This window comes from Dama dama, chromosome 20 (genome assembly GCF_033118175.1).
Source record: "Dama dama isolate Ldn47 chromosome 20, ASM3311817v1, whole genome shotgun sequence".
NCBI lineage: Eukaryota > Metazoa > Chordata > Mammalia > Artiodactyla > Cervidae > Dama > Dama dama.
Genome location: NC_083700.1, coordinates 101,776,500 through 101,789,052, shown reverse-complemented (window position 1 = coordinate 101,789,052; position 12,553 = coordinate 101,776,500). Strand labels below are relative to the sequence as shown.

At 37.2% G+C, this 12,553-nt stretch overlaps 1 protein-coding gene across 14 annotated transcripts in view; it reads right to left on the bottom strand.

The window, feature by feature from the left end:
* SCMH1 (Scm polycomb group protein homolog 1) overlaps positions 1-12,553 on the bottom strand; it is a 209,701-nt gene that overhangs the window by 108,742 nt on the left and 88,406 nt on the right. For 11 of the 14 annotated variants that reach the window (XR_009689256.1, XM_061122238.1, XM_061122245.1 and 8 more), the window contains 2 exons: positions 11,119-11,189; positions 4,153-4,387 (listed from right to left, as the gene is read on the bottom strand). Coding sequence is in view for 13 of the 14 variants with exons in the window: in XM_061122238.1 (XP_060978221.1) it covers positions 4,153-4,387; positions 11,119-11,189 (306 nt within the window). In the remaining variant the exon portion in view is untranslated. Of the gene's footprint in view, positions 1-4,148; positions 4,388-11,118; positions 11,190-12,102; positions 12,252-12,553 lie in introns of those variants that run through there. The other 3 variants (XM_061122242.1, XM_061122246.1, XM_061122250.1) reach the window with 3 other exon arrangements.

Here is a 12,553-nt window from a genome sequence, read left to right as displayed (position 1 = left end):
AACATTTAGTTTTATTCTCTTGACTGTTTTCTTTCTTTTTTCAATGTCTCTTATTATATTTTCAGTTGAATATATTGTCCCAATGGGCACCTTGGAACTGAGTCTTCAATTGAGATTATTTTTCTTGCTTCATTTTTTTCCCTTGAGTTTGCACAATTCTATTTTCACATCTTCCTATTTACTGCGCATTTCTAGTCTATTTACTGTGCACTTCTAGTCTGACTTAAAATTTATGATTCAAGGTATTATTTTTTGTAGCTGTCAATACTTATTTAATTCAAGATGGGTCATTGTGCAACAGTTTTCCTCTGATTAGTCACTAATTTTTGGCTTAGAATTTTCAGTAGTTAAAATGGTTTTATCTTCTACTTCTGTTTTTCTTCAAGTTTTTTTTTTTTTTCATGTAGAAGTTTTTTATGGATGTTGATTGCTGTTTCCTAATGATTTCAAATGTCTTATATTTTCCTGGGCTAGCAAAAAAACAGGATGTTCCATTTTGTCAGGGAATTTGGGTCATGAGTTTTCTGTTGGCATAATGAAATGCAGCTTCTTTAGTGAAGCCTGTTTGGAATGTGGTGGGATAGGAAGACCTGAATGTCTTCTGATTTTACGATTCTCTTTGTTCCTGTATAACTCTAAACGATTACCCATGGCTTCCTTCTTTTCCTTCAACATTATGTCTGCCTCTCCCATGAGGGTAGTTATCAGCCCATGGCTGCCATCTCTGGTCCCTCACACTTTTATTTATTTATTTTTTTTTCAGAATGATTTCTAAATCTTTATTACAATAGAAAGCTGGAGAATTTCCTGGTGGCCCAATGGTTAGGGCTGAGCTTCCACTGCAGCAGCCACAGGTCTGATCCCTTGTCAGGAAGCTAGGATCCCAACAGGCTGTACAGAGCAGCAGCCAATTAATAGTTGTTTGCTCTTCTATCCCACATGCATCCATCTGGCTGCCTGTTATGTCTGACTGGTATCATAAATGCCCTTGAATCTTCAGGACAACAGAACATCTGCCTTTGGTTAGAACTCCTCATTCCTTGCATTATAGTCACTACCTCTCTTCACACCCCAAAGAAGTCATCCATAGAAAAAAACATGTAGCCATCATCAAAAAGTCAGGCCAACTGTTTTTGACAGGTCAAGGATTCAAGTTCACCTCTTCAACTTCCAGCCAAGTCTGCTTAATGGCTATCTGCTCACAGGTACAGCAAGCTTGAGCTTTAAGACCCCAGCAGCAGTTGTCATTCTTCTGGTACACAACTGCCCACCGGAAGCCATCAAAATCCACACTGGAGTCATGCCTGCCGCGGTTCTCAGCATCACAGACCAGAAGAGCCAGCTCACAGACACAAAAGTCCCTCACACTTTTAATTCATTCTCTTTCTTCTGATTCTCCAGTAGACAATGCTCTAATCAAGTAGCTCTTAGTTCTCTTTCAGTATTGCCCACTCTGGATGGGCCTATCTTTTCGGGTGGTGATTTTGGCCATGTTCGGGTCCCATTACCCTCTGCCTTTTTAATGTAGTTTTTATCTACATAAAACTCTTCATTCTGGTATGGGGTGGGTATTAGCTTTATTGGTTTCAGATCTTTACATCTGAACATGCAGACAACATGTTATTGAAATGTGTGGTATTCTTGACTCCTAGTTATGTTTAGGCATGAGTTATGGGTGGCTTGATTTGCTTTCCTTTTTGAGCTTTATGTTTCTGGAGAATTTATGGAAAAATTTTGATGTAGATGGTCACCATTATCCCTGGGAACTTATATTTTGTAATAGCCTTTCAAGATGCTTCTAAACCGTGGTTCATAAAATCAGTTGAGAACCTTATGGTACTATGTAGCTACAGAAAGGAATGAGAAACATCTCAATACTAAGAAGTCATTTTCAGGACATATTGCTAAATGAAAAAAGTAAGATTGAGAAAAATATGTATAGTATGTTGTCATTTATATAAGAAGGGAATACATATGCATATATATGTACACACACACTCACGGATATATTTGCTTATTTTAAAAAAATGGAGTATGAACTATTAAGCTAAAAGAAAGTGGTTACTCTATGGCAGAAGAAAGGGATAAGGTAAAGGGCATTTCTCTGAATATACTGTTTTATAGATTTCAAGAATGATTTATATACATATGAGGCCAAAGATGGAACAATTCAAGAATCAACAAGGATAATCAGTGCAACGGAGTGAAAAACATCAAATATGTATGAATCTTTGAGTTTATGATATCAAATACAACAACAGCAATAAGACTAAGTAATTTTGGAGGATAATGGCAATCCAATTTATTATTCTGAAAAGTGGTAAACAAAGAAAAGAATCAATCATTTAAACTGTCTTTCCTATATGAACTATGCTTCAGGATAACCAAATAGTTGAAAGTTTAATAGACATAATCCATTTAATTTATGTGGACAGAATGATAATATTAAAACTTCCCATTTTGCAACCAAAACGAATTGATAGGTCTAAATCAGGGGTCAGCAAGCTACAGCCAGAAGGCTGGACAACTTGTTTTGTAAATAAAGCTTTACTGGATCACAGCCTTGCCCATTTTTTTATGTATTGTCTATGACTGCTTTCAAATTACAAGGAAAAAGCTGACAAGTTACAACAGAGAATGTATGGCCTGTAAGCCTGAAATATTTACTATCTGACTCTTTTAGAAAATCTGCCAACCCCTGCTCTAGACTACAAGCAGTAATGGCTGCTACATTATAAAATGAGACACAACCAGACCATATATACTTCTTAATCAATGTAAGTATCACTACCTATGAAATATTCTTATTGAAAAAACTGAACCTTAACATGATCAAGCCTCTAGATCTAGTTACCAATTTCTAGGACAAGAGGTCAGAGAAACATGTTAAATGATACCAGAGAGATACAATCAGCAAAATCTAATTGTGGGAAAATTTAAAGAAAATGACTTAGGTTTTTCAACAAATAAATTGCAAGGAAAAAATAAAAGAGAGGAGGAGAACCCAAAGATTAAAAGATACTTGAGGAACATATCACCCAACTGCAATATGTTTATTTTATTTGGATCCTGATTCAAAGCAAATGAAACAAAGAGAGGAAGAGACAGACAGACAGACAATAGGGAAAATTTAAATACTGAGTAAATATTTGTTGATATTAAGGAAGTATCATTATTTTATTCACATGTGACAATGTTATTATGGCTATGCTTTTAAAATATTAACTATGAGAGAGATACATGATAAATATTTAGTGATAAAATACTATGTTTAAGCAACGGCAGGAGTGCGCAGGGAATGTATATAGGTACTAAGAAAACAAGACTACTATCAAGGATAAAAGATACATGGACTTTCACTCACTGTGGTTTTTTTTTATACTTTTGTATATGTTTGAAATTTTACATTACAAGTAAATTTTTTAAAGAAGTAAAATGTTAAATAACCACTTGGGGAGGTCTTTCAAATGACACCTTCCTCTAATGCTCATTTAATTTAGCACAGCCTCCTGAGGGGAACACAGCCTATAAAGCCATCTCCATCCTCCAGTAAGACTCACTGCAATAGTGACTGACGGGAATTGATGAAATGTGCTAAATCACTCAGGTATACTGACACTAAAAAAAGGTGAATCTGATCTTGAAGAGAAAAATACAGAGTGTCATTAAAGTAAAATAATGCATTTTACTTAATAATTGATTCAAAGTGAGAAAATTCCAAAGACCAAGTGAGAATTTAGGGGAAAGGAGATAAGGGATCTTTATAATAGTCATTCTTTCTAATGGGAGATTTTTCTCTCACTGCCTGTTGTGATTGTAGGATTTGGTAAAAGAGCCATGGTTTTTTGAGGCAAGTTCAATGGCAAGACCTTCTTGCATCCTTTTCCTCAGGGTAAATGGGACCTGACAAAGAAGGATGAAGGGTGTGGTTTCTCATTAGAAAAAGGAGAGCTCAAGAGAAGCTTGGATATCACAAGTTAATGTAGAATGGGGAGGTCCAGATTTTACAGCTCATTTCATGTTAGGTGGGCCTTTTGAACCATACGAAAAAGAAGGCATGGGCAGGTGACCCTATGTTTTCTTCTAATACGACATACAATTTGAGGAAGATAAAACTAATGGGCTAGGGAGAGCTTGGGTCCAGTTACTCACCCAGAGGGGGCTGCAGCATACCCCCATTCTTCTCACAGTTCCCGATAGGCTGAATTTCAGCTGAGTCAACCAGCCGCCAGAAGTCATTCTTGTTGTCGCTGCCATCAAGGCGAAGGCGGAGGCGAGCACCTGTCAGTCCAACTACTGTGGCAATACAGGTAGATGTGGTGTTCCTGGGGTCCTGTGCTTCCAATTTCATGCTGATCTTGAACTCGTTGCTTGGAGGTGTGTAGGACTGAGGAGAACAAGCCATGGGGATTAGGCAGACTAAGAATACATGGCAATTTCAGTAAGGATATTAGGCGATGGAACCTGAAAATTTATGCTTTGGATGCAAATTGATTACAGCTGAGTCAGGGACAACCCTCGTGAATTATTTCCTAATACCTAGGAAGGCTCTCATGAAAAAGAAACACTGAAATGTAAAGTGAAGGGGAAAAATTACTTTCCAGTGAAGCATCAAATACTGACTCACCAGTAAGAAAAGGATAAGAGTATCTCAAATGGTCCTTGCCTAAATGCGGTTTTTTATCCTATCTTCTCCAATTCCCTAACCCTCCAGGTATTCTTAATATTTTCTTTGCAGAAATCATCATATTAAACTATCATATCCTTACTGTTTCTTCATGGAGTGCTTCAGTATGTCTACCACCCAGACTAACCAACGAGAATAGGTTATTTTTTTTACTTTGACATTAACTTAGAAATCAATTCCTGTTTTTTAAAAAACAACTTTAAGTTATAATTGACATACAATGAACTACACACTTAGGTTAAGTACTGACATATGTATACATTCATGATACCACATACATCAAAACACTCTGGAAACCATCACCACTATCAAGATAATGAACATGGACATACTCCCAAGTTTGGCATATCCCTTTATGATCTGTCCAGCCCTTCCCAGATCTCTCTCTCCAGGCAAACACTGCTTTACTTTCTATCAGTGTAGACTGTTTTGCATTTCTAGACTTAAAATGGAATCATACAGAATATACTTTTTTTTTTTTTGGATCTAGTTTCTTTCACTCAGCATAGCCATTTTGATATTCATCCATTTGCTGAATGTATCAATAATTCATTTCTTTTTTGTTAAGACTCAGTTTTAAGAGCAGTTTTAGGTTCACAGCAAAACTGAGAGGAAGGTACAGAGATTATAAACATTTATAAACATCCTGCTCCAACACATGCAGTGTCTCCTCTATTTTCAGTATCTCCTAACACAGTAGGACATCTATTACAACTGATGAAACTACACTAACATATCATAATAACCCAAAGCCCATTATTTAGAGTAAGGTTCTCTTTTGGTGTTGTATACTCTATGAATTTGGTCTAATGGAGACATGTATCTATCATTATAGGATCATACAAAATAGTTTAACTGTACTAAAAAATCCTCTGTACTTGGCCTATTCATCCACTCAGTCTCTGGCAACCACTGATCTTTTTACTGCCTCCATAGTTTTGCCTTTTCCAGAATGTCATATAGTTTGAATCACACAGTACATAGCTTTTTCAGATTGGCTTTTTTCTCGTAGTAAGATGCATTTAAGTTTCCTCTATGTCTTTTCATGGCTTCATAGCTCATTTCTTTCTAGGGCTGAGTAATACTCCATTGTCTGGCTATACTACAGTTTGTTTATCCATTCACCTACTCAAAAAACATCTTGGTTGCTTCCAGGTTTTGGTGATTATGAATAAAGATGCAATAAAATCCATACACACACACACATACATACACATATAAATACACACAAACACATGTTTTTGTGTGGACATAAATTTTCAATTTCTTTGGATAAATATCAAGGAATGTAATTGATGGATCATATGGTAAGAGTATGCTTAGTTTACAAGAGATTTCACCAAACTACCTTATAAGATGTCTGTACCATTTTGCATTCCCACAAGCAATTAATGAGAATTCCTGAAGCTCCACATCCTTGCCAGTACTTGGTGTTATCAGTGTCCTGGGTTTTGACATTATAATATGTATGTAGTGGTATCTCACCGTTGTTTTAATTTGCATTTCTCTGATAATATATAATGTAGAACATCATTTTTATGCTTGTCATCCGACCATCTTTGGTGAGATGTCTGTTAAGATCTTTGATTTTTTCTTGAGTTATTTTCTTACTCTGAGTTTTAAGTATTCTTTGTATATTTTGGGTAACAACCCTTTGTCAGACACGTCTTGTAAAAATATTTTCTCCCAGTCTGTGGCTTGTCTTCTCATTCTCTTGACAGTGTCTTTCATATAGTAGAAGGTTTTATTTTAATGAAGTTCAGCTTATCAATTGTTTCTCTCATGAATTGTGCCTTTGGTTTGCATCTAAAAAATCATTGCCACACCTAAGGTCATCTTCAGTTCAGTTCAGTTGCTCAGTCATGTCTGACTCTTTGTGACCCCATGAACTGCAGCACACCAGACCTCCCTGTCCATCACGCCAGGCCTCCCTGTCCATCACCAACTCCCGGAGTTTACCCAAACTCATGTCCATTGAGTCAGTGATGCCATCCAACCATCTGATCCTCTGTCGTCTCCTTCTCCTCCTGCCTTCAATCTTTTCCAGCATCAGGATCTTTTCAAATGAGTCAGTTCTTTGCATCAGGTGGCCAAAGTATTGGAGTTTCAGCTTCAGCATCAGTCCTCCCAATGAATATTCAGGACTGATCTCCTTTAGGATGGTCTGGTTGGATCTCCTTGTAGTCCAAGGGACTCTCAAGAGTCTTCTCCAACACCACAGTTCAAAAGCACCAGTTCTTTGGCACTCAGCTTTTCTTATAGCCCAAATCTCACATTGATACATGACCACTGGAAAAACCATAGCCTTGACTAGACGGACCTTTGTTGGCAAAGTAATATCTTTGCTTTTTAATATGCTGTCTAGGTTGGTCATAACTTTTTTTCCAAGGAGTAAGTGTCTTTTAATTTCATGGCTGCAGTCACCATCTGCAGTGATTTTGGAAAAAATAAAGTCTGTCACTGTTTCCACTGTTTCCCCATCTATTTCCCATGAAGTGATGGGACCAGATGCCATGATCTTAGTTTTCTGAATGTTGAGCTTTAAGCCAACTTTTTCACTCTCCTCTTTCACTTTCATCAAGAGGCTCTTTAGTTCCTCTTCACTTTCTGCCATAAGGGTGGTGTCATCTGCATATCTGGGGTTATGGATATTTCTCCCGGCAATCTTGATTCTGGCTTGTGCTTCATCCAGCCCAGCATTTCTCATGATGTACTCTGCATAGAAGTTAAATAAGCAGGGTGACAAAATACAGCCTTGATGCACTCCTTTCCCTATTTGGAACCAGTATATTGTTCCAGGTCCAGTTCTAACTGTTGCTTCCTGACCTGCATACAGATTTCTCAAGAGGCAGGTCAGGTGGTCTGGTATTCCCATCTCTTTCAGAATTTTCCACAGTTTGTGGTGACCCACACAGTCAAAGACTTTGACGTAGTCAATAAAGCAGAAATAGATGTTTTTCTGGAATTCTCTTGCTTTTTGATGATCCAACAGATGTTGGCAATTTGATCTCTGGTTCCTTTGCCTCTTCTAAATCCAGCTTGAACATCTGGAAGTTCATGGTTCACGTACTGTTAAAGCCTGGCTTGGAGAATTTTGAGCATTACTTTACTAGCGTGTGAGATGAGTGCAATTGTGCAGTAGTTTGAGCATTCTTTGGCATTGCGTTTTTTTGGGACTGCAATGAAAACTGACCTTTTCCATCTTAGTCTTCTCCTATGCTATCTTCTAGGAGTTTTAGTTTGGTGTTTTACAGTTAGGTGTGTGGTCTGTTTTGAATTAATTTTTTTGAAGGGTGTTAAGGTCTGTATCTATCATCTTTTGATTCATGTAAGGACTGTGTGACCTTTTTCATGATGAAATTACTGTATTTTTATCTGATAATATCCTTTGCCTCTGAAATATACTTTGATATTAATATGTCATTTCAGCTTTATTATAATTTTTGATTTTTTTACTTTTAACCTGTTTGTATCTTTACATTTAAAGTATAATTCCTTGCAGGCAGTATATAATTGAGTCTTACTTTTTATCCAATATGACAATCTCAGCTTCTTAACTGAGGAATTTAGATAATTTACAACTGGATTATTGATATGGCTGGATTTAAACCTACCATTCTGCTATTTGTTTTCTATTATTTCAGTGGTTGCTTTGGGGCTTAAACATATTTAAATTATCAGTCTATCTTCAAGTAATATTACACGACTTCATGTATAAGAATTTTATAATAGTCTACTTAAATTTCTCCCCCTTAAGTTATTGTTATTATATATTTTACTAATACATGTTATTATCTCTATAATACAATGTTATTATCATTATTTATAGTCAATTATCTTTTATAGAGGCTTAATAAGAAATAATATTTTAAATATTTACCCTTGTAATTATCATTTGTAGTAACTTTCATTCCTTTGTGTAGATCTGTATTCTATCTGGTAACATTTTCCTTCTGCATGATGGCCTTTGTTTAACATTTGTAAGAGTGAGTGTACTAGTGATGAATTCCTTCAGTTTTTACGCATTTGAAAATATCTCTATTTTTCCCCTCATTTTGGAAGATCTTTTTGCTGGATATAAAATTCATGGTTGACAGTTTTCTTTTGATACTTTGAAGATGTTATTTAACTTTCTTCTTGTTTGCATTATGACAAGAAAATATAATGTCATTCTATCTTAGTTTCCCTGCACATAAAGTGTCTTTTTTCCTCTGGCTGCTTTGAAGATGTTCTCTATCACTAGTTTTGATAACTTATGACATGCCTTAGTATAATTTTATTCTTGTCTTTTTTTTAGGAGATTCATTTAGCTTTCTGAATTTGCAGATTTTTAGTTTTCCTCAACTGTGAACAATTTTTTGTCATTTTATCTTCAAATGCTTTTCCAGTTCTCCATCTCTTTTCTTTTGGGTGGTCTAATTACATGGTGTATAAAGTTGTCCCATGCTTCACTGATCTCTTTTTCATATTCTTAAAATACTTTTTTTTCTGTGTGTTTCATTTTAGGTATCTTCTACTGCTATGTTTTCATATTTATTAATCTTTTCTTCCATCATTAATCCCATCTAGTGTATTTTTCATTTTGCTCAATATGTCTTTTTTTATATACTTCATGTCTCTACTTAACTTTCAAACATATAGAACATAATTAAAATAATTGTTATAATGTTTTAATCTGCTATTCTAAGATCTGCAAAGGTTCTAAGTCTGTTTCAATTGGTTGATTAGTCTGTTCATTATTAGTTATGCTTTCCTGCCTCCTTATATGCCTGATAATATTTGACTAGATGCCAGACATTGTGACTTTTACCTGTTAGGTGCTGGATATTTTTGCATTCCCTTCTTGTGCTGTGTTCCCAGATGAAGTTAATTTACTTGGAAATAATTTAATTATATTGTTGCTGCTGCTGCTGCTAAGCTGCTTTAGTCGTGTCCGACTCTGTGTGACCCCATAGACAGCAGCCCACCAGGCTCCCCCATCCCTGGGATTCTCCAGGCAAGAACACTGGAGTGGGTTGCCATTTCCTTCTCCAATGCATGAAAGTGAAAAGTGAAAGTGAAGTCACTCAGTTGTGTCCGACTCTTAGCAACCCCATGGACTGCAGCCCACCACGTTCCTTCGTCCATGGGATTTTCCAGGCAAGAGTACTGGAGTGGGTTGCCACTGCCTTCTCCGTAATCACATTGAGTCTAGCTTTTTAGTTTGTTAGGCAGATTCAAAGCATGCTTATCCTAAGGCTAATCATTTCCCACTAATGAGCAGGATTTTCCCAACTATTCCACAGGAATTATGAGATTTTCCAGTCTAGCTGGTGGTATTAGGCACTATTCCCAGTCTTGTGTGAGCACTAGGCTCTATCCTTCTAACCCTTTCAGACAGTGTTTCCCTTGGCTTTGGATGCTCACATGCATATACTGAGCCACAGTACTTTGATGAGTACTTGAGGCAGGCTCTCTGCAGCGCTCTCTTTTCTGGAACTCTGTCCTGCAAATTCCATCCCTGGGCTCTCAGTTCCATCCCCCTAATTTGACAGGGAGTCTCTCAGGCTCAGTCTGGGTTCTCTTTCCCTGGGCCATGGTCTCAAACTATTGTAAAGCAATAAGTCATAAGAAGCTCAACTCATTTGTTTTTTCCTCTCTCAGAGATCACTGTTCTTGGCTGCCTGATCTTCAGTAACTTGAAAACCATTATTTAATATATTTTGTCTTTTAAAATTATTTCAGGTGGAAATATGAATTTAGTTCCTATTATTTCAGATGAGCAAAGTCCTATTTTGTACTTTTATTTAGAGCATAGACAAAACTCAAAGTGAAATGTTGACAGTTTGTGGAAATAACAATTGAATACTAAAAAGGAGGGAGATATAAACCGTTTCCTGATGTGCAGCTCTATTTAGCAGCAGTACACTTCTCTGCTTACTAGCCTTATCATGTACTGACAGTCAACATCATCTGTGCATTGTATGGGGAACTTAATCCTATGTGGGAAGCTCTAAATGATCTCCAATGAACTCCTAACATACTCCCCAATGGGATTCAGTGCCAACATTTTTATGGAAAGATAAGATTGTGGCAGGGGAGCTGAATTCAGAGATATGAATACTGCTCTACTTTCAAGAGTTGTCTAAGGGCTATAACTCTGTTTCCTATCTGCCTGAACTAAGAGCTGTAGTAAAAATTAGCAACTGTTTTCAGTAACACAGAGTATCTTCAAGGAGGTGAAGAAGGAAAAGGTGTTACTTGGGAAATTGGGGAGAATGTTTAAAACTCACAGCTGAGTTTTGAGTCTTGAAGTTGTATTCTTCCCATAGAAGTTTATTCTGGGGACTTCAGGTGAGAAGCCCAAGGGCTCCCACTTCATGTTTTGCTTATCTAAGGACCAGAAAAAACTACTTGCCTCCCACCTTCTAAAGATGCTGAGAATCAATTACCTGCTTGAAGCAATGGACAGGCGCTGGGACTGAACATGTTTCTTTTAGGTATTTGTCCCAGGTAAAATGACCTGTAAAGGAAATAAAAATCTCTATCACAGTCAACTTCCTAAAAATTCTTTCAGGATGTAATTCTACCCTAAACATTAGGCTATTTTCAGACTTGTTTGGAGCATAAGAAAACTCACATGGCCCTGTTTGGACTCAAAGGAGTATATTAGGGGGAAGAATCAAGGTGACCTGAGCGGATCATTTTAGATCAATGTTTTTTGAATCACCGTCTAAGATGACCTAAGGAATCTTTCACGCCAGTCTCTAAAATGATCCAAAATGCTACAGCAAGTCATACCAGTGTCTCAAAGAAGTATTCAGGAAGCACATGGAAAACAGAACAGAAGAGGCACAAAGTGGATAGGAAGATTCCTTCTGAACAATCTGACTACTGTAAAGGTCCCTTATTGCCATCAAATAAGTGCTTTTAACATCCAGTGTGGCAGAATCCCACCATCTCAGCTCAGAAAGAAAAAAGAAGAGGCTATCTTGAGACCCTGGGTAATGAATTGTTGGGGGCAGGAAAAGCCAGAATGAGATTATACTTGAATCCTCATTCTAAAAGATGTTTCTCTTTCACCCACCTCAACCCACTCCTATCCCGGTCACTGTTGCATTGCTCTGAGGTGCAAAATGACCAAGGTCTGTTAATTTAGAGAAAAGTAGATCCTCAGTAGCATTTCTGATGACAGTAGCTAAGAATAAGTTGGCAAATTTACAGAATCTTTTTAGCCTCTTGAAGTGGCCCTTAAAGTCTCTCAAAGTTTGAGGAACACTGTGCTAGAGAAATAATCTTTAAGGTGACACTGACCTGGGGTCAGGGAAAACATTTTAAAGGATGGGTTATTAAACACATATCTTACTGAACCACAAAAGATTACCAGGTTCTTTATTAAAGGTTAAATCAGTTACAAATATCCCCCTAATACCCACCTAGAGGTGACCCCATGATGGAGCAGGTAAGGTCCCAGAGACTCTCACAAGCTAAAACACTGTAGCAAACCAGCATTTCTTGAGGTTTCCTCTGCAGTGGAGCAGCACAGGGCCCCTTTGGGCCATGAAAAAAGCACTAGATGCTGGGAATAAAAATGAGTCACGGAACGATGAAATCTAAGTCACTCCAAAGATGATGCCAAGACTTTATACTCTATTGACTTTATAGCTTCTGTTTTAAAACTGGTTCCTTTCCCACCATCCTAACCAAGCCAAATAGATTTGGCTAGAAATCACAGTCAGTTCTGAACTATTTAATGAACTGGCCAATGACTGTGTGTGTGCATGCTAAGTTGCTTTAGTCCTGTCGGACTCTTTGTAACCCTATGGACTGGTGCCTGCCAGGCTCCTCTGTCTGTGGTATTCTCCAGCAAGAATACTGGAGTGGGTT